At 46.4% G+C, this 25,663-nt stretch overlaps 1 protein-coding gene across 1 annotated transcript; it reads left to right on the top strand.

The window, feature by feature from the left end:
- Positions 1 to 8,774: 8,774 nt before the first annotated feature.
- T265_14071 (hypothetical protein) lies at positions 8,775 to 24,913 on the top strand (the record flags this gene model as incomplete). The annotated part of the gene is made up of 8 exons (XM_009171903.1): positions 8,775 to 8,991; positions 10,729 to 10,947; positions 13,630 to 13,903; positions 14,816 to 15,008; positions 15,798 to 16,015; positions 16,056 to 16,767; positions 21,525 to 21,792; positions 24,309 to 24,913. Coding segments are annotated over 8 exons (2,415 nt in total), but the record flags the coding sequence as incomplete, so codon positions are not given.
- Between the last annotated feature and the right edge of the window lie 750 nt (positions 24,914 to 25,663).

The following is a 25,663-nucleotide window of genomic DNA, read 5'->3' as shown; positions in this document are numbered from 1 at the left end:
GAACGCCGGGGTTTTGGAGATCCTCATTATTTCATCGATGAGGAAGTTGAACAGAAATGGACAAAGTGAACATCCTTGACGGACACTACTTTTTAAAGGGAGGCTGGTAGAGAACTCACCATACGCTCTGACTATCGGAGATGTGTGACTACATTATCTTCGCAAATTTTTGGTGAGCAAGTTCAGTTAGGAGCGCTGACCGATCCACTGGAATGAAGGCTCTCGTGACGTCAAGGAGCACCAATATTTTGGATGGTTCGTGCTCGTTGAGGTGCTTGAACAGCCGACGGAATGTGAAGGTGTTGTCAACACAGCCTGTACGTAGTCGAAATCCTGCTTGATACTTACGAGTCAAGGTTTCGATTGCTGCCGTAAGACGGTGAATACTCAGTGACGCCGGGGGCCTTGTTAGAACGGGTTATTACCCTTCTGAAGGTGGACACTACCATCAATTTATTCCATTTGTCTGGGGTGGTTTCTTTCAGATAGATGGGGAATGAGATTGCTCAGTGGTTGGAGCGAGAATTTACTGACCAGAAGGTTCGTTGTTTGAATCCGGCCTCTGATTCTCGACTTTTCCAGTCTAGACTTAGGCAATCTGGTAGTATCCCAGCCCTCATGATTTCTTCGGGTGGCATGGCAGCTAGGCACCGAAAGGGTGTTACAGCTGAGGGATTCTTATTATTATAAGCCAGACACTCACTGGCTGAGAAATTCGCTACCCTACTTGAACAGAGCAGGTGGAACGTCGCTGGGACCAGCGATACGATGACGTTCACAGGTATACGTTTGTTACAGCTGAGGGATTCTTATTATTATAAGCCAAACAGACACTGGCTGAGAAATTCGCTACCCTACTTGAACAGAGCAGGTGGAACGTCGCTGGGACCAGCGATACGATGACGTTCACATCGGGGTATACGTTCGGACACCTCTGATACTGAAACGTGCCCATCTTCATAGCCGACTTTTCTGTTAAAGACTGACAGTCCAGACTGGAGGTAGCATCTGGTCAGCTAAGTTGTTCAAAATACTGTGCCCAACGGGCCAAACACTCTCCTTTGCCGGGTATAAGGGAGACACTGATCGGTGGCTGTCTCGCTGACAACAGGCTTCCGATGAACAGTCCGACGAATCAAGTGGAATGTTCCACAAACACTTCCGGCATTTTTTCACTTTTTTATTTCTCCGGCCTTTTTGCTCCACCAAATTTCCCGGTCTGTACGGACGTCAGGTGATGCTTCGAGTTTAGTTGTGTTTGCGTCCAGGAGGGGTCTGTAACAGAACGTCCAGCAAAGCCGCTTCCCTATCAGAGGTCCTGTGCTTGCATCGCGTTGGCTAGTTTGTACTACAGATGGAAGTTCCGGCATTGAGCGTGTCTTTGCAAAACTGCTTCCGGTGATCATTAACATCCGACAATGGACCAGAAGGCGAGCATTGGAAGCGGTTATGATATGTTTGTTCGATTTATGGGTTCATAAGCTTCATATTATCTAACCAAGGTGTATGGAATTCGCGTAGAAGTGCAGTGAGAAGTAGCAACGGACGTGTACATCGTCGGACTAAACGCTTGTATTCCAGAAGGAGTGGCAGGCAGTAATCGATGCTCACTACCGGCAACTCATAGCTATGTGCATTCGGTACTGGTTCATTGGCAGACAATATGTAATCAAACAACCTCAAAATAACTCAGTGGTTAAGGTGTGAACTTGCTGACCCAGGCTGAGGGCTGACCACCTGTCTGCTTAACAATCGCTGCCTCGCCGCTCAAATTTTTCAGTCAGAGGCTAAAGGAAGGACCCTCAAACAGAACCCTACCTTGTCCCATTGCCTTGTGGACCAGGTTTTTGAACCAAAGACTCAAGGTGGGGCACTTCAACCAAAATCCCCTCTTCAATCTGGGCGATCGGTAAGTATCATTCGTCCCGGCAGGTCTTCCTTCACGGTCTTGCCTCCGCACGTCCTCCACCCAAGCTCTCTGGTTCATTTAGCTGTCAATCACCTAACCGCTGTTTCATAGTTAAGCTCCTATCACGTAAAATAATTGAAAGTAATGGATTGAGATCTTTTCCATCTGACTGTCCCCATTTTGCGCTTTGCCAAATTGGGCGGCAGTTTGCTTTTCCTCATACCTTGTTCTCTTTTTCGGTCGATATATGGTGTTTCCGAAACCCGCATACAAGACCCCAGCTTGTTCATAAATCTCAAACCGCCCGGTTCGAACCCGGATGTCTTATACTATACCCCCAGGGTTTCTGGTGATCTTGGTTCAATGGCTCGTAGTATATATGTTGTCGAAGACGTGCTTAACCCCAAGGCTGAGTGCACCTCACTGGACTAGATTCCAGTAAGCACTCGTCTCTGCTGTTCGATTGGCTGGTTCAATTAAGATAAACGCACCTGGGCGCGGCAAACGATGTTTGTCGTGTCAGAATACGCTCCGACAGACGGCAGCTCTGAGCACGTGGAAGGTAGCTTTTATCGGCCAGCGAGAACTACGGATTTCGTGATTCTGACGGGCTATATGTCTGCTTAGGTTGGCTGGCTGATCCCTAATGAAGCTCGTCTTGGCGGCCGATTCGGGGTTGACGTTGAACTCACGGATAATGGGGACGGCTTCTTCAACTATGATGAACGGTAGTTGTTTCCAGCCAGCACAAATATTCAGCCCAAGCGCTTACACGGATTGACTTGGAGGCCATCAAATGCAAATCAGCTGCTGACTCACTTGGACCCTCTGGGAATCGACTACTGGTGGAAGGCTTCGATACAGGACTTTTGATCATTCTGGAATACACCACTGGACTTGGGTCACGGAATTGTGTAGGCACCTTCATCTCTTCCCTTCCCCTCGGAGCACGCTGGTTGATGCCAATTTATTCATTTAACGACCTGAAAAGCGTGTAGCCCAACAGTATCGGGTTGTGTTGGGTAAGAATCTTTCAGAACTCGATGGGCATGATGGTCGTAAGGGTAGTGTGGATAAATATTGGAGAAAGATGAGAGAAACGATGCTCGCAGCACTCGAAACTGTCTGCCCGAGGTTGTCTGCAAACCCCGATGAACACTGTATCTCGTTACCACCAGGAGGTCTGATTTTAACCAGGAAAAATATAACAGAAACAAGCGACTAACCTTGGTCGCGCAGATCCCGAAAACGTCGAACAATGAAGATGCTAAGGATGACAGAGAGCTATGGTGGATCGCAACCGTATGGGAAGGCTTTTTCAATGGGGAATACTCGCGCCCTGTTCCAGTTAATTCGACCAACTGGTTCGAGGGAGGCGGATGTTAGTGAAACGGTCTCCAAAAAGAATGTTACCTCAGTTCATTTACAGAAAAATCGCTCGTTTTGAACGGTGGGCTGAACAGCTTGAAGAACAATTCAGCTGACCCCCATAAACTTGCCCTCGGAATGGATTGAATGACGGGACATTGGTGGGACGCCGACATCCGTTCGCCACCGGTAGCGGATATCCAGCGTGCGATTTCATTGCTTCAGCGCAGTAAATCACCTGACCGAGACGGTTTGCACCCTGTACTTTCAAAAGTGGTGGTGAGTCCGTCGTGGCTACCCTGTCGACCCTACTCCAAAGTGTTTGGAATCGGTAAAAATCTGAGCAGAATGGTGCGCCTCGTCGGTAATTGTCAAAAGAACTACAAGAGTGTAATCTGAAAGCCACCGGCGCACCAGCCTAGTGCCCTTAGCTTCCAAGGTACTTTCTGCCATTATCCTACACAGACTGATCCGTCATCAGGAGAATCAGCTTCGCGAGAACCAAGGTGGGCTTTTCCCTGGCCTGGGTTGCATCGACCATATCTTCAGTTTGGTGCAAGTGTTGGAACAATTTCACTCCTTCAGTCGACCAGCACTAATGGCCTTTCTCGATCTCAAATCTGGTTTTGGCGCCGTTGATCGTCAGTGACTCTGATCCTTCTAAATTTCCGTCCCTTCTCAAAGCTCTGTATACCTTCTCTCAAGGACGCGTATATGTCTACGGCAAATTCCCTCCTGCATCGACTGGTGTCAGTCAAGGATGTCTCCTGTCACTGTTTCTTTTACTGCATAAACGATATACTGCCCTCGTCTTCTTTGCCCTTTTTTTGACATCTCTGTGGTCAAAATACTCCAGGAGCATTTGTCTATGGATAATAAGTACGCTGACGATATTGGTTTCCTTGTATCAGCCCTTTAGAAATGCGAGCAGTTCTAAATAACCTGTGTAATTCTGGTGCGTCTCGTACCTGTAAAGTTTGGGGTGCTGCTGCAAGCTGGCTGCAGTTAAAGCTAAATCGATCGAGGTGGTAGATAAATTTGTTTACCTGGACATTCGCATAAGTTCTAATGGACTGTCTGGGGTCGAAATCTCTTCTCGAATCAGAAAGGCAGCTTTTACCAACTTTGAACACGGATAGCGACTGCAGCTCGTTAGTTTAACAACCAGGAGCAGAATATACGTAGCGACGATGCGATATGTCCTGCTTTATGGATTAGGAGTGCGGCCTTTACGTTCAGGGGTTTTACGGAAACTCGCTTTTAACCATCCCTGTCCCCAAAAAGTTAGCCGGGTGAAGTGAGAACATCGGGGTGGCAATGCGTCGGTATGGTTTGGATGACGGGGCTCCCTCGCTTCGAACATGCCGCTAACGCTCCATATTTCACAAAGCTTTTTTGTCCCAACTTTTTATTGAATGGAAGCGACCGAGAGGTGCAAAGTTTATGAACTGGTAACGGATTATAAAAGCATTGAACATTAACCTCAATCGAGTTAACAACTGCCGCCTTTAAGGGGTACTCAGGGACTCAACTCATCAGTGGTTAACCACTTTGGCAGTTAACACTTTGGCTTAGTGGTGCAATCGTTGGTGTTCCTCTATCTAAACTATCACCTCCAGTGTGTGGCTGCGCAGTTTTCGGTTACTTCAGACAGTTAGACCGGTTAAACGTCAACTAACTGATCATGCCCCAAACTCCCGGCTATATGCCCCATGCTCTTCCCATTTTCCGTTGGTGGAAACTATAGCAGCTGGAATCAACGTTTCATTTATACAAGGTATATAGCGCGATAAATTGACGGACGAAACTTTCATCCTACCATCGGGGGTCGAATACAAGTACCCTAAAATTCTTCCAACAAAGCAGCTGATCAAGTGAATACTTGTTTTCCTGGCATTCGTCTTCTGGGTCAACAGTCACCGTGTTTATTGATAGATTCCGTAAGCGTTTTCAGTAGGGACTGGTGTCAATCTCAGCTGTACAGAAGGGTCTCATACCAGTGTTCCCCAAAATAGAGCGCTTCAACGTCGACCATAATTTTATCCGAAGGCTCATGCTCTTCGGGATGGAGGGCTACTCATGAGTAGAGTGGTTTACGCCTGTTTATTATAATACCGTTTCGTTTCCTTAGTTTTCACTCCTGCTTAAGGTTGCCTTATTATCTAGTGCCTGATGTCAAGAGTTGTTATCTGTCGTTTTCGCTTGCGGGTTCATTCAGCTCTACCTATTTTCGAGAGCCCACTGTGACGGAAAAACGGACCGACAGGGGATCGAACTCAGAGCTCCTCTGATGGTTGGCGGCGTGTTACACGCTCAACAACTCGACGACTCAGGGGAATTTGTTTATATTACCTTTATATCGCACCTGCCAGGTAGCCCTTGTTAAGGTTTGTTTTAGACGGATCTAAGCGCAGTTATCTCCGTATACGGCCAACTTGCACTGACTGACTGCCCGTATCTAAATGTTTGTACATCATTTGGTACTTGCTACTGATTCCAGAAAGCCCTGCTGCCCCACTTACCATTTTTCTGCTCCCGCCGATTGCGTTTACTTCATGTTATTTATCGTGGTAGCTGTCTCGGTGTGCCAGAGAGTTTGCGTGTTTGCGTGTGTATCCGTTCATCGATCTGGCGTGTGGCTTCAGCGGCTGATTGGGTGCGCGTCGGATTGATTTGCTCGCCTGAGTGTTGCGAGTTGACTGGATATGTGACTCAGATGTTTGCCTACCCGCCACGAAAGCGGATCAGCTGGCCGCATGTACACAATACACTCGTGTCATCACTTACATGTTTTTATGAAATACTGTGAACCACAACACTGGCGACGGGGATGGGATACGAAACCAGGCGAGGAAACCCCACTGCATTGGCACTGATGCGGAAACCCAAATAGTCTACATGGTTCACCAGGAAGTCACACTTTTCCCTCTTTATTCGTGGTCCATACTCCTTCAAACAATCAGGTACCAGTTCCAACGACTTGAAATGCTCCCCCATGGTGCACCCGGTTATCAGAATATCGTCTAGATAGACGAACGTTTTGGGTATCCCCGCAATAACGTTTCCAGTTGTGCGTTGAAATATGGATGGAGCGGAGTGGATTCCAAAAGGAAGGCGATTAAACATAAACAGACCTCTATGAGTACTGATGGTTGTAATGGGTTTCGCTTCCTCCGTTAATTACAATTGCTCGTAAGCATGAACTAGATCTAGTTTTGAAAAAATATTTGCTGTTTGCTAATTTAGGTAATGGGCTGGCATTGACCGTGGTTTTATAGTCACCGCGGATTCTAACTATGCCCTCCGGTTCCAGTATTGGCACAATTGGTGTGGCCCACTCTGAGAACTCCGGGCTTTGAATTATCCCTTCACGTTGCAAACGGTTAAGTTCTTCTTCGACCTTTGGATGCATCAAGTAGGGCAGTGACCGAGCCTTCAGGAATCGCAGTTGTGTTCCCGGCGGAACGTATATATTCACATTTCCCCAGGAAACTTGCCAGTATTCGGCTCTGAAAATACTTCTTGATAATTGCGGATAAGAGATTGAACCTCAGGGAGTGTTGAGACCTGGTTCAACGTAAGTATGGGTAGTTGTTGAAGCCAGTCACGTCCTAACAGGCTTGGGCCACTTCCTTCAGCAATATATGGTTTCGTTCACCCTCACACCCTTATATGAAACATTCACATTTTTCGTCCCCAGCAACTTCACCTCTTCTCCTGTATGTGCTCGAAGCCGGACTGAGGCTTGCTGAAGTTTACCTTTCACGGTCGGTCCCAGGTTGTCTTGCCATGATTTTTCACTGCATAGTGTAACAGCACTACCCGTATCCAGCTCGAAAACCATTGGTGCACTGTTCACCTGTAGTTGTACTTGATACGGCGGTTGAACGCGGTTGGCGGGAACAGTTGCACGAAGGACGTATTCCGGGATTTCTGACCTTGTAACTTGATTCGTAACAGCAGCGTTAGTTTCGGACGCTGGTGTTGAGCGGCACACTTTCGCGAAGTGCCCACGTTTCTTACGGCGATTACAAACAGTTTGTGTGTGCCGACAATGCTTCGGATGAGTATGACGGCCTCCACAACGATAACACTTAAAATGTGTTCTGTTCGACGATTGCTGTAATCGATTCACCTGAGACGATGAATCCACCGACGATAGGTTGCACAGATTGTAGCTAGGTTGCGTCATTTTCTGCTGCTTCCAATGCCACCGCAGTATCGTAGGCCGTTTCCAAAGTTAAGTTACTATCAGCATGTAAACACTGTTGTATGCGAGCGTTCCTCACACCAACTACTAAGCGATTTCTGAGCATATCGTTTCGAAAATTTCCCTAGTCACAGTGCTCCGTGATTCCGCTACAAAATCCGCAATGGGTTCTCCTTGGACTCTTGTACTCTTGTATTGAACTTGAATCGCTGGGCGCTAACAGAAGTTCTAGGATTGTGATGCTTTGAAACGATAGACACAAGATCGTCAAACGTTTTCGTATTTGGTAAATCCGGAGCGACCAAGCCGAGCCACAAATCGTAAGAAGTATGTTCACTTTCGAAGAACGTACTAACGTGGCGCCGCCACGACCCTCGACCTTATGGCGCGGGCCTGACGAACCCACCTTACCAAATGTCTATAGAAAAGCTAGAGGAATTTACTGCTACTGAAGTTCCTTGGAACCAATGCGTGGAACGGGTGAAGTTACTTTCTTGCAAACGACGTCACTGCCGACAAGCCGAGAGTGAACATACTTCTTACGATTTGTCGTTTGCAAGAAAGTAACTTCACCCGTTCCACGCATTGGTTCCAAGGAACTTCAGTAGCAGTAAATTCCTCTAGCTTTTCTATAGACATTTGGTAAGGTGGGTTCGTCAGGCCCGCGCCATAAGGTCGAGGGTCGTGGCGGCGCCACGTTAGTACGTTCTTCGAAAGTGAACATACTTCTTACGATTTGTGGCTCGGCTTGGTCGCTCCGGATTTACCAAATACGAAAACGTTTGACGATCTTGTGTCTATCGTTTCAAAGCATCACAATCCTAGAACTTCTGTTAGCGCCCAGCGATTCAAGTTCAATACAAGAGTACAAGAGTCCAAGGAGAACCCATTGCGGATTTTGTAGCGGAATCACGGAGCACTGTGACTAGGGAAATTTTCGAAACGATATGCTCAGAAATCGCTTAGTAGTTGGTGTGAGGAACGCTCGCATACAACAGTGTTTACATGCTGATAGTAACTTAACTTTGGAAACGGCCTACGATACTGCGGTGGCATTGGAAGCAGCAGAAAATGACGCAACCTAGCTACAATCTGTGCAACCTATCGTCGGTGGATTCATCGTCTCAGGTGAATCGATTACAGCAATCGTCGAACAGAACACATTTTAAGTGTTATCGTTGTGGAGGCCGTCATACTCATCCGAAGCATTGTCGGCACACACAAACTGTTTGTAATCGCCGTAAGAAACGTGGGCACTTCGCGAAAGTGTGCCGCTCAACACCAGCGTCCGAAACTAACGCTGCTGTTACGAATCAAGTTACAAGGTCAGAAATCCCGGAATACGTCCTTCGTGCAACTGTTCCCGCCAACCGCGTTCAACCGCCGTATCAAGTACAACTACAGGTGAACAGTGCACCAATGGTTTTCGAGCTGGATACGGGTAGTGCTGTTACACTATGCAGTGAAAAATCATGGCAAGACAACCTGGGACCGACCGTGAAAGGTAAACTTCAGCAAGCCTCAGTCCGGCTTCGAGCACATACAGGAGAAGAGGTGAAGTTGCTGGGGACGAAAAATGTGAATGTTTCATATAAGGGTGTGAGGGTGAACGAAACCATATATTGCTGAAGGAAGTGGCCCAAGCCTGTTAGGACGTGACTGGCTTCAACAACTACCCATACTTACGTTGAACCAGGTCTCAACACTCCCTGAGGTTCAATCTCTTATCCGCAATTATCAAGAAGTATTTTCAGAGCCGAATACTGGCAAGTTTCCTGGGGAAATGTGAATATATACGTTCCGCCGGGAACACAACTGCGATTCCTGAAGGCTCGGTCACTGCCCTACTTGATGCATCCAAAGGTCGAAGAAGAACTTAACCGTTTGCAACGTGAAGGGATAATTCAAAGCCCGGAGTTCTCAGAGTGGGCCACACCAATTGTGCCAATACTGGAACCGGAGGGCATAGTTAGAATCCGCGGTGACTATAAAACCACGGTCAATGCCAGCCCATTACCTAAATTGGCAAACAGCAAATATTTTTCAAAACTAGATCTAGTTCATGCTTACGAGCAATTGTAATTAACGGAGGAAGCGAAACCCATTACAACCATCAGTACTCATAGAGGTCTGTTTATGTTTAATCGCCTTCCTTTTGGAATCCACTCCGCTCCATCCATATTTCAACGCACAACTGGAAACGTTATTGCGGGGATACCCAAAACGTTCGTCTATCTAGACGATATTCTGATAACCGGGTGCACCATGGGGGAGCATTTCAAGTCGTTGGAACTGGTACCTGATTGTTTGAAGGAGTATGGACCACGAATAAAGAGGGAAAAGTGTGACTTCCTGGTGAACCATGTAGACTAATGGAGTGTCCTAATAGTGCAGAGGGTTCGGCTCCTTATCGGACATAAGGCGTCCAATATTAGGGGCACCTCTACGAAGGAATAAAAATGAGCTAAGATCTTTCGTAGGCATGGTTCATTGCTATGCGAGGTGTATTCCGTAAGCCGCCACATTTTTTCGTACACTGAATCACTTGATGCATCAACGAGTATTTGGAATCATGAACAAGAGAATGCGTTCCAACAGGTGAAAAGGGTTCGTCAGGCCCGCGCCATAAGGTCGAGGGTCGTGGCGGCGCCACGTTAGTACGTTCTTCGAAAGTGAACATACTTCTTACGATTTGTGGCTCGGCTTGGTCGCTCCGGATTTACCAAATACGAAAACGTTTGACGATCTTGTGTCTATCGTTTCAAAGCATCACAATCCTAGAACTTCTGTTAGCGCCCAGCGATTCAAGTTCAATACAAGAGTACAAGAGTCCAAGGAGAACCCATTGCGGATTTTGTAGCGGAATCACGGAGCACTGTGACTAGGGAAATTTTCGAAACGATATGCTCAGAAATCGCTTAGTAGTTGGTGTGAGGAACGCTCGCATACAACAGTGTTTACATGCTGATAGTAACTTAACTTTGGAAACGGCCTACGATACTGCGGTGGCATTGGAAGCAGCAGAAAATGACGCAACCTAGCTACAATCTGTGCAACCTATCGTCGGTGGATTCATCGTCTCAGGTGAATCGATTACAGCAATCGTCGAACAGAACACATTTTAAGTGTTATCGTTGTGGAGGCCGTCATACTCATCCGAAGCATTGTCGGCACACACAAACTGTTTGTAATCGCCGTAAGAAACGTGGGCACTTCGCGAAAGTGTGCCGCTCAACACCAGCGTCCGAAACTAACGCTGCTGTTACGAATCAAGTTACAAGGTCAGAAATCCCGGAATACGTCCTTCGTGCAACTGTTCCCGCCAACCGCGTTCAACCGCCGTATCAAGTACAACTACAGGTGAACAGTGCACCAATGGTTTTCGAGCTGGATACGGGTAGTGCTGTTACACTATGCAGTGAAAAATCATGGCAAGACAACCTGGGACCGACCGTGAAAGGTAAACTTCAGCAAGCCTCAGTCCGGCTTCGAGCACATACAGGAGAAGAGGTGAAGTTGCTGGGGACGAAAAATGTGAATGTTTCATATAAGGGTGTGAGGGTGAACGAAACCATATATTGCTGAAGGAAGTGGCCCAAGCCTGTTAGGACGTGACTGGCTTCAACAACTACCCATACTTACGTTGAACCAGGTCTCAACACTCCCTGAGGTTCAATCTCTTATCCGCAATTATCAAGAAGTATTTTCAGAGCCGAATACTGGCAAGTTTCCTGGGGAAATGTGAATATATACGTTCCGCCGGGAACACAACTGCGATTCCTGAAGGCTCGGTCACTGCCCTACTTGATGCATCCAAAGGTCGAAGAAGAACTTAACCGTTTGCAACGTGAAGGGATAATTCAAAGCCCGGAGTTCTCAGAGTGGGCCACACCAATTGTGCCAATACTGGAACCGGAGGGCATAGTTAGAATCCGCGGTGACTATAAAACCACGGTCAATGCCAGCCCATTACCTAAATTGGCAAACAGCAAATATTTTTCAAAACTAGATCTAGTTCATGCTTACGAGCAATTGTAATTAACGGAGGAAGCGAAACCCATTACAACCATCAGTACTCATAGAGGTCTGTTTATGTTTAATCGCCTTCCTTTTGGAATCCACTCCGCTCCATCCATATTTCAACGCACAACTGGAAACGTTATTGCGGGGATACCCAAAACGTTCGTCTATCTAGACGATATTCTGATAACCGGGTGCACCATGGGGGAGCATTTCAAGTCGTTGGAACTGGTACCTGATTGTTTGAAGGAGTATGGACCACGAATAAAGAGGGAAAAGTGTGACTTCCTGGTGAACCATGTAGACTAATGGAGTGTCCTAATAGTGCAGAGGGTTCGGCTCCTTATCGGACATAAGGCGTCCAATATTAGGGGCACCTCTACGAAGGAATAAAGCTAAGCTAAGATCTTTCGTAGGCATGGTTCATTGCTATGCGAGGTGTATTCCGTAAGCCGCCACATTTTTTCGTACACTGAATCATGCATCAACGCAACGAGTATTTGGAATCATGAACAAGAGAATGCGTTCCAACAGGTGAAAAGTGCCCTTACGAATCCTCCGGTGCGACACCGCCCATTGTTTTCGCTATGCTTGCTTCACCATATGGTGTTGGAGCCGTGTTATCGCAGAAAGATAAATTTGGAATTCTCAAACCAGTTGGTTACGCTTCACGATCTTTGTCGCCTGCTGTGAGGAATTATGCGCAAATCGATAAGGAGACATTGGCGATTCTGTTCGGAGTGACACTTATTCAACACTACATTTTCGGACAAATGTTCGACATATTTACGGATCATAAGCCCCTACTTGGAATCCTCGGAGAAAATAAACCAATACCTCAAATAATGTCGCCTAGAATGCAACATTGGGCCTTAAAACTTGCGTACTGTCGCTATCATTTGCAGTGCGAGATGGCCCAAGTGGTTAGAGCGCGAATTTACTGACCGGAAGGTTCGTGGTTCGAATCCGACCTCCGCCACTCGACTTCCCCTGTCTAGGCTTGGGCAACCTGGCAGTATCCTAGCCCTCGTGCTTCCTTCGAGTGGCATGGCAGCTAGGCACCGGAAGGGTGCTACAGCTGAACGCTTTTTTGCAGTACGCTCCTGAACAAGGGAATCTCACGGCGGATGCCCTAAGTCGCCTACCATTACGAGATGTACCATTACACACACCGAAACCAGCCGAGCTGGTAAATTTAATGAGTTGGGCTGATGATTTGCCTATAACTGCTTTGAAAATACGAGTAGAAACAAGAAAGGATCCAGAACTCTCGCGTGCTTCGTTTCACTTCATACGGGTGGCCGGAGAATGTTGGGAGTACGCTAAGTGGATTCTGTGAACAATCGTTGGAGATAAGTGTAGAAGATGGATGTTCGCTATGGGGATGAAGAGTGATAATTCGGAGGCGCTACCGTCCGGAAATTCAGGCCATCCAGGTAACACTCAAATGAAGGCTTTAGCCAGACACTATGTCTGGTGGCCTGGTACCGACCACGGTGTGGAAATGACGGTGCAAAAGTGTGAGACATGTCAGCAAAACAGGGCTTTGCCCGCAGCAGCACCCATGTCACCATGATAGTGGCCGTCACGACCGTGGAGCCGCATACACATGGATTATTGTGGCCCTGTTGAAGGTTATATGATCCTGGTGATTGTCGATGCGTGGGTAGAAGCGGTACCCACTAGAACTGCATCTAGTGCGTCGACCATGTCTATACTTCGCAACATTTTCGCATCGCATGTTATACCTGATACGATTGTTTCTGATAACGGCACGGATTTTACCAGTGCGGAATTCCAACGGTTTTTGAGAACCAACGGGATTGAGCATGTTTTAACAGAACCATACCATCCCGCTTCTAACGGCCGGGAGGAACGCGCGGTGGCAACGGTAAAGAATGGATTGATGAAACAAAGCCCAGGTCCTTTGCAAACAAGGTTTGACAAGTTTTTGATGCAGTACACACTAATACTACTACACTACTAGTACACACACACTACTACGGGCCAGGCTCCCTGCGAATTGCTAATGGGACGAAGACTTCGAACACGTTGGATCTACTGTGGCCGGATTGGGCGCTTAAGGTCAAACAACGGCAGTGTTCCATGAAGCAAAACACAGGTAAACACGTCCGACCTCGAACATTACGAGGTGGCGAGCAGGTTTACGTCAAACTTCAGCCTTCAGATAATGAACAGGTGCGTGGATGTGTGAATTCGACAAACCGTACCCTTATTGACAAGCTGTTAGAAGACGGGAGGATAATACGCCGTCATTTTGACCATATCAGGACTAGGAAGCATGGGCCAGATGCGGAACAAACGCCTGAGCCGACAGTACCGGTGGACTCCGGACTGAAGCAAGAAAGTTTGGAAACAACCACAGATGCGTCAAGGTACCTGCGCCGATCGGCTAGGGGGTCAAAACTGGTCGAACTTTACCAAGATCTAGTTGGTTGAATCTAGCGTTGTAGGACCATAGTAGCTGCTTCGGTGTGTTAGAGTTTGCGCATGCGCGTGTCCGTTCGTCGTTCCACCATCGATCTGGCGTGTGACTTGAGTGGCTGATTGGGTGCGTGTCGGATTGATTTGCTCGCCTGAGTGTTATGGGTTGACTGGATATGTGGCTCAGTTGTTTGCTTTCCCGCCACGAAAGCGGAACAGTTGGCCGCATGGGCGAGATGGCCGAAGTGGTTAGAGCGCGGATTACTAACCTGAAGGTCCGCGGTTCGAATCCGACCTCCGCCACTCGACTTCCCCTGTCTAGGCTTGGGCAACCTGGCAGTATCCCAGCCCTCGTGCTCCCTTCGGGTGGCATGGCAGCTAGGCACCGGAAGGGTGCTACAGCTGAACGCTTTATCTTTATCTTTATCTTTTATGTACATAATACACCCTTGTCATTACTTATGTTTTTCTGACTTACTGTAAACTACAATATTCATTAATCCAGTTTCTGACGGTTCTCAATACAACTTTCGTCCTTGTGTTCGTACTTACCACCGCATACGAGCTCCGTATAGCCCGATAGCTGCAATCGTCCTGCGAGATCCTTAGCTGCCCAAATCTTACACCTACTATTCATCAGTATAGGGCGTACAAGGATGCTTGACTTTGTTCACCCTCAGTAATGCTAAAGTACATCGAATGGTTTTCAGAGGAAATAATTCGCACACGATAGATGGACGGATCACACTCCGTGTTTCGAATGCCAGTCGACCAATTTCCACGAATAGCCCTTTTAGCTCAACCACGCGAAAACGAGTCAGTGAAGGTCAGACAATGAGTTTCCAGTGCAAAACCACTATCAGGAAACTCAACTGCGCTGGTCGTTGCCGGCTGTCCGGTTGGGGACCTCGAGACGGGACAAATCAATGGTTAGAGATACTGTCACACGTGGCCCAGTCGCGTCCTCAATGGAGATCATGCATCCAGGCTGTTGCTTTCAATGCGCATAGCTCCCCTCCTGGTCTTTCAAATGAAGAGTCCACTGACACCCTCTGGGTTAGTGCATCAATTATATCAACTACCGTCTTCAGTGCACAGCTATCTTTCCCACCTCCCGAAATCATTAGTGAACGAAACTGTGTCAGTTATAATCATTGCACGGCATCTACGCGGTCTTTTACAGCTGATGATGATGATGGCGGTGACCCTCCGTGTGCAAGTGCCAGTCCTGTGGCGAGTGCAGTACTGCAGAGCCACCTTTAGGACTTCCTCCTAAAGTTGTGCTTAGTATTTCTAGGACTTCAGTCAAACGAACCTTAAAATGGTATGTAACGAACTGCTCAGACAGGATTCGCGATGGTGCCACCACTAACTGTCTGCGACTGCCTGCCTTTACTGTAGAGAACCTTGTCCAGCATAAGTAAAGTGCCCGCAAAGTTACACCATTGTTCCTTACGCAATACAGTGAGGCCCGTCAGCATGTGACCACGCGGCTGTAACATCTGGACTAAAAACCCAGTGGATCAGTACCGATTTCCGAACCTCTTTCAGTATGCACACTTTTGCACTAAACAGATCCAGTAATCCACCACCAGGTAATACGAGTTGACAATAATTCTCAGTCCTTTCCCAATACTTGCTCTGTTTCAGCTCCGTGTTTGGACACATTATTAACTTGTATTTGTTTCTGTCCCTGCAGAAGCCTTTCTAACACTGCAGAAAGGGCTTAGGCAATGCTGAACTCTACCTACTTCAATATTCCCTGTGTACGCAATCCTGCCTACCTAAACTTTTGCGCTAGCCGATGTTGACCATAGTGGTAAGGTGCTCACCCATTACATTCAGGTGTTGCAGTTGTCTATTTTCCTCGCGTCCACCTTCCTATGCATACCGCTCGTCGCTTGGCTTCTTGCTCGTCGACGTCAGCGTGTCCGACAGTGGCTTTCCTCCACCTATGGTACTGATCCGAACTGTACCCTTATAGGATTTTTCCACCCATATTGTAACTCAGGTGGTGGTGGGGAGCGTGTGCTGTGGACCTCGATCAAGGCGATGCTGCTGGAGTATGTTCAGTAATATGACTATTTCAGTTCTGACTTCCAGACGAAAGCCGCGAATATTTATCATCTATACAAATGATTCAATTTGTTTGAGACAACCGGAGCAAGTGTTTGATAGTGTCAAACGCATATTCGACGTGTCCTTGGATGTCAGTGAACGGCATACAAATCCTATACAGTTCGTTCCAATTCGAAGTGCCCGACTTCTCTCTCCGTCAACTTATCCCATATTCACGCTTGGTGGTCAGGCCTTGGGATCGATTTTTGTTGCCCTGGAGGCGCTCATCCGTTGTCCACCAGATGTATTCCTCGATACCACTGGTTTCGCTTTTACCCTACCCATTGCCAAACGGCTGGCGAGATGTATGACTGCGACCTACGTTCACTATCCCACGGTATCTACCGACATGGTTACTCGCGTAGCCAGCTCGGTGAACCCACCCTTACAAACTAATGCGATGACGTCGCTCCAGTATAACAATGCTAATTGGATTAGGAATAGTCGTGTACTCTCCTGGATTAAACTTGGTTATTACCACATGGTTTTGATCGCTTATCGATGGGCAGGATCTCGAAATGTTGACTTGGTCATGACCAATTCCTCTTGGACACGGAGCCATATTCTGTCTTTGTGGGGTGGCAAGCCACTGGTTCTGTTTCCTCCTTGTCCTGTACCGACTCGGAAGATGGCAGCAGCTGGCCGAATGCCGTGGATCATGTCTATTGGACAGTTTAGACCGGAGAAAAATCATGAGGTTAGTCCGTATTCTGAGTAACATGTAATTCTGTTTAGTCCAATACCTAGGATTTGAATATCTTATGCTTGTCACAACCAGATTGAAGTTCAAAATCTGTCCAGCACAGTTTTTTCCTTCCATAAACCATTTTTGATAAATCTGATGCATCAGAGTTCGTTACTGCGATCAGTCGAATCTGCATAGAGCAGCAATGGTAAGGTAAGCAGCTGGGAACGCAGATAAGGTAGACAGAAATTGAAAGCATGAAGAACAGCTTGATAGTTGGTCAGATAGGGTTGATCTGTTCGCCGCGTTCAGCAATTCACTTGAGGGCGTTTTTCCCCATTCGAGGAAACATCATCACTATGCGGTCGGGTGGCTTCATGGCTCAGTCTGGAGTATGTTGATGGTTGTAACTCTCATGGCGGTTGCAGATGCTGGTCTAATTGTGTCAGGTTGTGAGTTACTTTGTGAGGTCCGCCATGCGAAGCCAAATCAACAACTTGAGAAGCTGAGAAAACCGTTCTGCCGTCTCCTGTTAGCAATTTTTACCAGAAGACGTCTTATGGTCTCTGATTGGGTTTGAACTTGTGGCTTTCCACAGGTCGGTTAAAAGCTGCCACCTAGCAACCAAGTGAGGTTATTTTAGCATCGCTTCAACGGCCAATGTGGAATGCTGCATCTCCAATGATTTCAAACTATGGAATCTTAGTCAAAGGACTCACAATATTATACTCGGTGAATATTGTGTTCGTTTTGTTGGCGTTCGGTGAGGCGTGAGTTTCCCACATGTCGTTTTTCAGCTTGCAAGTCAAATGACAGACTAATACTCTGAGATCACTGGAAAGAAAGTCAAAACTTCAATCGCGTATCTGTTGCTGAATACAACAAGTAAAACACCTAATCGTCTATGTAAACTAACGAGGTGTTCCAAGCGGCTGTAGGATATTTGACGTAGTGTATACTAGTTATAGACTGTTGGTGCCGTTTGATATGTGATAGGACGCCGTATAGCCTTGACTGACAGTTTAGTGAAATCCCCTCAGTCGATGGCGCTCCCGTCCTTGCTTACCCACCATACTCTCGGTGTCCACACATATATCTTTATCTTGGCCTTTATATTTAATTGGTTACTGATTTAGAATTTCAACATGTCTGACAGCCAGGTAGTCCAAATAGGCGTGAAATACACATTTTATGAAGCCCTCAAAACCACAGTAATTCAGTTTTCGTTCTGAAAATTAGGCCGACTATTTGCTGGGGCATCCTTACAGTTTTTCTTGTTTACTTCTTCACCCGTTCAATGTTATTAGCCACAGAGTTTTGATGAATGATACTTTTGTGACAAATGTACTGCAGCATTTTCCTCTATGGATGTCGCGGTACAGCATTTTCACAGTTTTCTGGGTTTTTGGCATGAGCCTGCTAAAACTATATTGTTCATGGATCTGTCGTCTTAACACTGCAAAACAGTATGCGAAAAAAACGGGACGGCTGTTCGTCCACTAAATCTTCATCTTGAGCTGGACATTTCAAAAAGCAGTTCAGATGGTCTTCTTTAACACAACGGGGCGAGATGGGCTAAGTGGCTAGAGCGCGAATTTACTGACCGGAGGGTCCGTGGTTCGAACCCGACCTCTGCCTCTCGGCTTCCCCTATCTAGGCTCGGGCAACCTGGCGGTATCCCAGCCCCCGTGCTTCATTCGGGTGGCATGGCAGCTAGGCACCGAAAGGGTGCTGCAGCTGAACAATTTATTGATTATTTTTCTTTGACAACCTCCGGAAGAACCCTTGAGCCGGAATGGAACGTCAGCACCAGACTGCCGTCAGCAACGGAAGTCTGGTGTGAACTATCGTTCCTCCAACATGACAGGACACGCGACTTAGATGGTCCGTACTCCGCAATTTTCAAAAGTGAAAATCTTGTCTAATAATATGATAGAATAATAACCACTCATTCGCAAACCAGTTTAGTTCTGCGGGGGAGACTCACCTGGAACCCAGATGATTCTCTCATTTCTGATGCTTGTAAGCAACTGAATGTGCTGCACCAGGCCTTCCCATGTTTCATTTGGTACAATATTTGAGATATCGCGATGCATGGGTAGACGTAATACGCTAATCATAAGGTTGCTGAAAACTCTGACAACCCACGATCGGTCTCGCCCTTCTTGGGGCTCATCAGGTAGACAGGGTTCCCAAACTTCGGTCAACCTTATGTTTTACCTAAATACATCATAAACGAGAGATTCAGCTGGGTTCTAGATGAGTTTCTCGCGAAACCAAACTGGTTTGCAAGTGAGTGTGAGAGAATCGTGAGAGTCAAGCTGGCTTTCACTTTTGTCAAGGACCATATCTCTGCCTCGACAAGTTCCAGAACATCGACACTTCTCCAAACTTCCCGTTTTGATCGTTTTTTTTGACCTGAAAACTGACTTTCGCTCTCGACAATCGGAAATCGCGTTACATGTGACGATCAAGGATTACCTTCTAAATTTTGATCCGTTACGCGGACACTGCATGCGAACCCCCGTGGGCGCGTACAGTATGGAGGTTTTCGCATGAGTTAATCATGTCCAGTGATGTAAGGCAAAGCCACTCTTACGCAACTTTGTTACTGACGTGCTGCTTGAAGCTTCTGTCCCAGTCTCTGCATCCCCGGGAATCGAAATGATCCCCTTGTGTTTAGTTGGAAACACTAAGTATGCGGACGACATTGCAATTCGCGGTTCAGATCCTTCAAAGGTGCAAGTCCTTTTGAATACACTAAGTAATTATGCCGCTCGGTTTCGTATCGTCTTCCTGCCTTCAAAGTGCAAACTACTGCTAAAAGACTGGATGGGATTAAACTCAAAGTTCACCTTTGCAGGCCAGCCAATCGAGGCTGTTGATAAATTTGTTCACCTGGGCATTCGTACAAGTTTTGGTGGGCCGACTGGGGACGAACTTCTCGAATCGGATATAGACCACGGAATCTTTTATCAACTTCTGGCACTTGTCGTGCTGGTGTGGCACAAGTTTGTCTGTCAAAGGCAGAGTACTCACTGTGGCGATGCTACCCATATTACTTTACTGATCAGAAAAATGACTCCTTCTCGCGAATGACGTACGAAAGCGGTAGGTGTTTGACCCGAAGCATTGACCAGGTCTGGTGGGAACATTGTATTAGCGATTTTAAGGTACGTCAGACGGTCTTTTGGAGAAAGAAGCCATTTAATGGTGGGTGAACCACTCACTTCATTGGTTACACCGGTTGGAACGTGTACTTTGCATGCCAGAAGACCGTCTTCCTCACAGAGCTTTTTTCTCAGCCCTGTACTAGGTCGACGCCACCCAGGGGCGGACAGTCTATAACCTGGCAACCAATTATGAAAACGCTAACCAGCAGACCCAGTCGAGTTGACAAAATCCGTCTTGATGTATTGGCACCCGGGGACTCAACTAATCAATAGTTAATGATACCTGGAGACATGCCTCAGCCACGCTGTCAGTGGTGTTCCTTTATCCGAGCTATCGCCTTCAATGCATAGCAGTCCAGTTTAGTGTGTGGCTGTATCTCCCCTGCACTCCCGTTTACCGTTGACCAGAGCAGTACTCACTGGAAACAACGAACCCTTGGTATGTGGTTTATGGCCGGAATATTGTGGGGATGGTTAAAGCTTTGACGAAAACAGCGTCTCCTACCTGGTTGCCGAAGCTACCGTTTTATGTTGGTTGTTTAGCTGCTTTTGAGGACTTTGGGACATCGGTTAGTTTCATTTTGCTTCACCTTACTAGCCGGAATAGTGATGTGATCCCGATCAAAGCCACACGTTTACTTAGAAGCACAACTATTATAAACCAGAAACGAAGGAGCCTTCTCGAAAAGATGCGAGCTACCCTTCAACCAAGGTTCCTAACAATCCCGTTACACTCGACGCGCATTTAGATATTTGAGTTTTCCAGTATTTGTCGACTGAAGCGCCAAAAATAGATACTCGGAGACTGTTCCTCATAGGGACTGTATGTGATAGGGACCATAGATCACAGCATTGGCTTTGTGTCTGTCTTTTATACAACCCTTCTGCCCTTGTGTATATTTTCACAGGCATCATTTATATTGACCATATCCCGTTCGTGAGCTGGTAATCTAATTTGGTAGTAGAGTGCCGTCATGATCTTATGGATACAGTTACTGGGATACCATTCCGCACAATTCAAGCGTGGTTGGGGAGTCAGAGTGGACTAGGCAGTGAGCACTCGTACTATGAGTAGTGTTATTACGAGGCAGTCCAGACTTAAGGTCGTACTGTCGTCTGCGATTGGAATGTGAGGCTGGTGACTTGCTCCCTCTAGGTTACCTTCTTGGGAAGGGCAATGCTGCCTTTTGCCAAGAAAAGATCGGCCATAAAAGCTGAGCCATCGTACTCTTGTTGACGGTTCATGATCGAGAAACGAAAAAGAACATATTGGGTAACTGTATGGCTTTTAACAGCTGCAGGCTGGAATATACTATGGGCCTGTACCGCTGATCTGCAAAATCTATACAACCCGGTCGTAGGGTCCACTCTAGTTGCACGATAATATGATACAGCATTTTTGAAGTTGCCTTTATATATATATATATATATATATATATATATATATATATATGGGTTGTTTGTGAGCGCTGTTTGGAGCTACGATGAGCTTCAGACGAGGTGGGCATAATACGTTTCTAGAATTGCTATCTTTCATATTTCTGATTTAAAACTTGCATGTAATACGCGCCCTCCACATTTTCGTTCCCGGCGTAGCTTCAGCTGGAAGCGTTCAGGCTGTTTCTGGAGCGTCTCCACTTACTGGATACTCCACATGAACACAATTACCGTTTACTTCTTGTCGGTGGATGCAGGGATGCGCGGGATTTGCTTTTGGTTGATCGTCTGAAAGAGTTGGCTCGATCGTTGGATCTCATCGAGTGTGTACAATTTCATGTGAACGTGCCCTATGAGACACTACAGAGTTATTTTCAAAAGTGTATGATCAATTTGCACACAATGGTGGATGAACACTTTGGAATAGGTACGTTTATGGTTGGTGCTAATTTTTCGTTACTTGTTGTGGGACGTGCGATTTCTAAATTTTTAGACCGCGAATTCTTCATATCAAGAGCTCTTGACATCACGAAAAGTTCTTATGGTAATTCTGGCTATCCTAAGATGTCCCGATAGTGATCTTACGAGCACTCACTTTTGTAATTTCGGTTTCCAGATGAATGCTCATAATTTGTCACGAAACCCAGAGCATTGCATACCATCACAGGACAGTGGTTGTTAATATTGAAGCACTCGAAAATACCTGTCGGTTTATTTCAAGAATTTTATCAAGAAACCTCATAAAGATATAACGGGACGTCTTGACGTCGGAAAGATGGCGAACCCTTCTTGTGAGATCTCCAACGGTCCTTTTGTTATTTCGTATGCATCCATTAAGGCCATTGACTATAGCCTAAGTACCACTCACTTGTCTTCATGTGATCGTTCATGACTGCTAAAGATCGGTGCCAGCTCGAAGACCACCTGAATATGACCTCCAGCAGCCACGCCATTGTGAGTGAAGATGTGACGGAAATGCGTCCCCATCAGACGAATTCTGCAGCGAAAAAGCCTGAATAATGAAACGTTTGTCAAAGTGCATTAACACTTACTGTTTGAATAACAGAGGAAAAAACGATCCAACGTCAACTGCTCTGTGTTTATCCGATCTCTTTGTCAGTGGACAGATGGCTGCTGTTAATTGCTTTTACACCAATTACAAAGTACAGGTAAGGACGCCAAATTTCATAACGAGGAAGCCTCATTATATCGTAAAGGCAATTGGTATCCATATTTTTTGGCCCAAGCCATTTAATGAGAAATGGGCGAGATGGCTTAGTGGTTAGAGTGCCCATATGCTGATCGAAAGTTTGTGGTTCGAACTCGGCCTCTACATCTTGACTTCTCCTAGCCAGGCCTAGCGGACGGCCTAGTCGCTATTATTTGAAGTACTTTAGGTGGCCTAACACTCTCGGGTACAAGTATTTTTGAAGTAAAAAATTTGTGATCAGATTCCTTTATCCACAGCTAGGGTTCAATGGGCTCATCAGCTCCTTTTAATCATCGCGGAGCTTATAGACCCTTTAGCTATGATTGTGCACGACAACTTGGTGCGCACACATGACTGTTCAGTCCCATCTGATATCGCATGCATATCTTATCCCGGCATTACGGCAACAGGATACGGTGAAGTTCAAACAGCAATTGCGTCAGCATCCTAAGCACTACGCCAGGAGGGCATTGATCAGTTTGTTTACCAGTCTTTGGGATGTCCTCGATTGTCGAGTGGGATGTAAGCAACCTACTGCGATGGAGAAAAAGGGGCGAAATCTTTCTCGCCATTGCAAAGAGACTGACAGTTATACTGAATTTCCGTCGTCCGGTGCACATAGCTTTTCTTGGCTTGATTAGATTGGATAACTAGCTGCAAGCTGGCTCTCAAACAAGTCGCAGAGTGTTTTGAGCATTCTTCATCCTAAGTTTATTGCTCCTGTTTAATTGTGTGAAGTAGAGGTATCATACGTTTCTTTCAGTGAAACCGTTGGTCCAACTAACTTTTTATCTCATCCTACGCTGCCGCTACTACGCTACGTGCTTGATTCTTACTAACTAGGGAAGTCTTAAAGCTTCTCTAATTCCACAATACAGTCGTGCGATAATTTTACTGTATTGCCTTCCATGACTCAAGTTAATGAGGATGTACGCAAAACGAATTCCCAAGCATTACCTCTTGGGGCTAGTAATAAAATGACAATATTAGCGATGACAGGAAGTCTGTACGTTTTACACAGGGACACCGCTGTCGTAAGAGGAACCTACGGGTATCCGTGAGGAATAGTGCTGCCAGGTCCCGATGGAGTTCACTCTTTAGAGGTATCACTGTATATGAAGTATTATCAGGAGTGTGAGCGGTCCAAGGATAGGCAAACATTTACAGGATGAACTTTTCGGACAAGTCATCCATTGGCCACCATTTAGTAACAAGTTGCGTACGCTATCTCGACAGATGGACTCACATGGGCCTGGTGATTCAAAAACCAGAACACTGGTCTATGAAGCTGTGCGATTGTGTGCGAAGCAGAAGAGATACACTGAAAGGTGGGAACCATGAACCACTGGTAATAGCATGTCTGTGTGTGCATTGAATGGCCTACAAACAAGTGACAAGTTACCGACGATAAAGAGTTCCGTCGTCTTGCAGCGGATATGATTGTGCATCTAACTACTTTAGCAACAGTACACAACTTTTCTCCGAAGAGCCCCACTTTGTTGTAGCCTGGACATCACGGCCTTGTTATCTTTACTAGAATCTAGACTGGATGGCTTGGAAAACCACTCCGATTTCAACATAAGAACCTTAGATTCGATCTTACAACCTAGGAGATCCTCACCGGATATTATCAGTTCTTTGCAGTTGCTAATTAGAGTACATATTGCATGAACTCTGTGGTGGTCTCCGAAAATTTCATCGCTTGCGTTATTTTTGTCACTTGACTGTTTCAGGTGTGGTTGAGGGTATGGCAACCGGGTTGATCACGGTAGCGCATAATTCCGGTGGTCCCTTGACGGATATAATTGGACCTGCCATGAATGCATTGCCTTCCGGCGAAGATTCCGGACACACCAGTACAGGTGTGGGGTTTCTTGCAGCAACAACAGAGGAGTACGCCGACTGTTTCGAGTATATTTTGACACGTATGACGCCTGATCAACTTGAAGCCGTACGAGGAGCGGCTTTGTCAAGATCTCGTGCACTTTTTTCCGATGAATGCTTTTCCCGTGGATGGCTGAACAACATTAAGCTTATCAATGTTTGATTTTAGTGGACTGTGATACTTCTATGATCCCCTACTGTTATTTCACCTTGTATAATTCGGTTTCCGAAACGACACCTTTGTTCTTTTGTTATCGATACTTGGCATTTGAGATTGCCAATGGATGCCCATTTAAATAGTGATTGCCGAACAATTTTTATTTCGATAATCTGACGATGCTGAGGACCTTTTAGTATCCCCTTGATCGTTTACTTGCATCTTTCAGGACTGGCAACGGTAAGAAAGCTTTGGGAAATAACTGCAACTCGCACAAACAGTTAAGTTATCCGTTCACCGGTGGATATGCTGTGTGTCACCAGAACTGTATTTTTGGAGCGAATTATAGGTTCCACATACTTCATTTGAGTGCTTTGGAACCTGTTGATGGTCAATCATAAAGATGGTAAGATGGCTCAATGGTTAGGGAGCGAATTTACTGACCGGAACGTCTGTTGTTCGAACCTGCCCTCTGCCTCTCGACTTCTCCTGTTTAGGCTTAGGCAACCTGACAGTATCCCAACCCTCGTGCTTCCTTCGGGTGGCGTGGTAACTAGGCACTGAAAGGGTGTTACAGCTGGACGGCGATTTTCAATAATAGAGCAGAAGTCCCATCATTTTCTACTGCAAGTAGCACAGGTTGGACTGTGAGCAACTAGCTTGTTGCGCCGAATTACATAGTAACCTATGTCGTTTTCAATACTGCACTGTTAATTAATAGGAAAATTAGTTTCCAATTTGATATTAGTAATAAGTAGTAAGTCTGGCGACATGCTTCACCTCACTGCCGACCCCATAAAGTATGGGTCCGAAGAGCCATGTAAACTTAGATTTTGATTCTGACGCTTCTACACTCGCTTGGTAGATTCTAATCAACATACATTACCTTGTTTTATCGAACTTCTCTGGATACTATCGCACATTTACCCAATGAAGCTGGTTCCCAATAGCCACTGCTTCACACGTACCGCCCAAGACAGATCCATTGCTGCAACCCAGACACCGTACTGGTTGCGCCAGAAGACTGGTGAAACATTCTCAACTTGA

Source organism: Opisthorchis viverrini (genome assembly GCF_000715545.1).
Source record: "Opisthorchis viverrini unplaced genomic scaffold opera_v5_138, whole genome shotgun sequence".
Lineage (NCBI taxonomy): Eukaryota > Metazoa > Platyhelminthes > Trematoda > Opisthorchiida > Opisthorchiidae > Opisthorchis > Opisthorchis viverrini.
The sequence above is the reverse complement of the archived record's forward strand: the minus strand, read 5'-3'. Positions and strand labels throughout refer to the sequence as shown.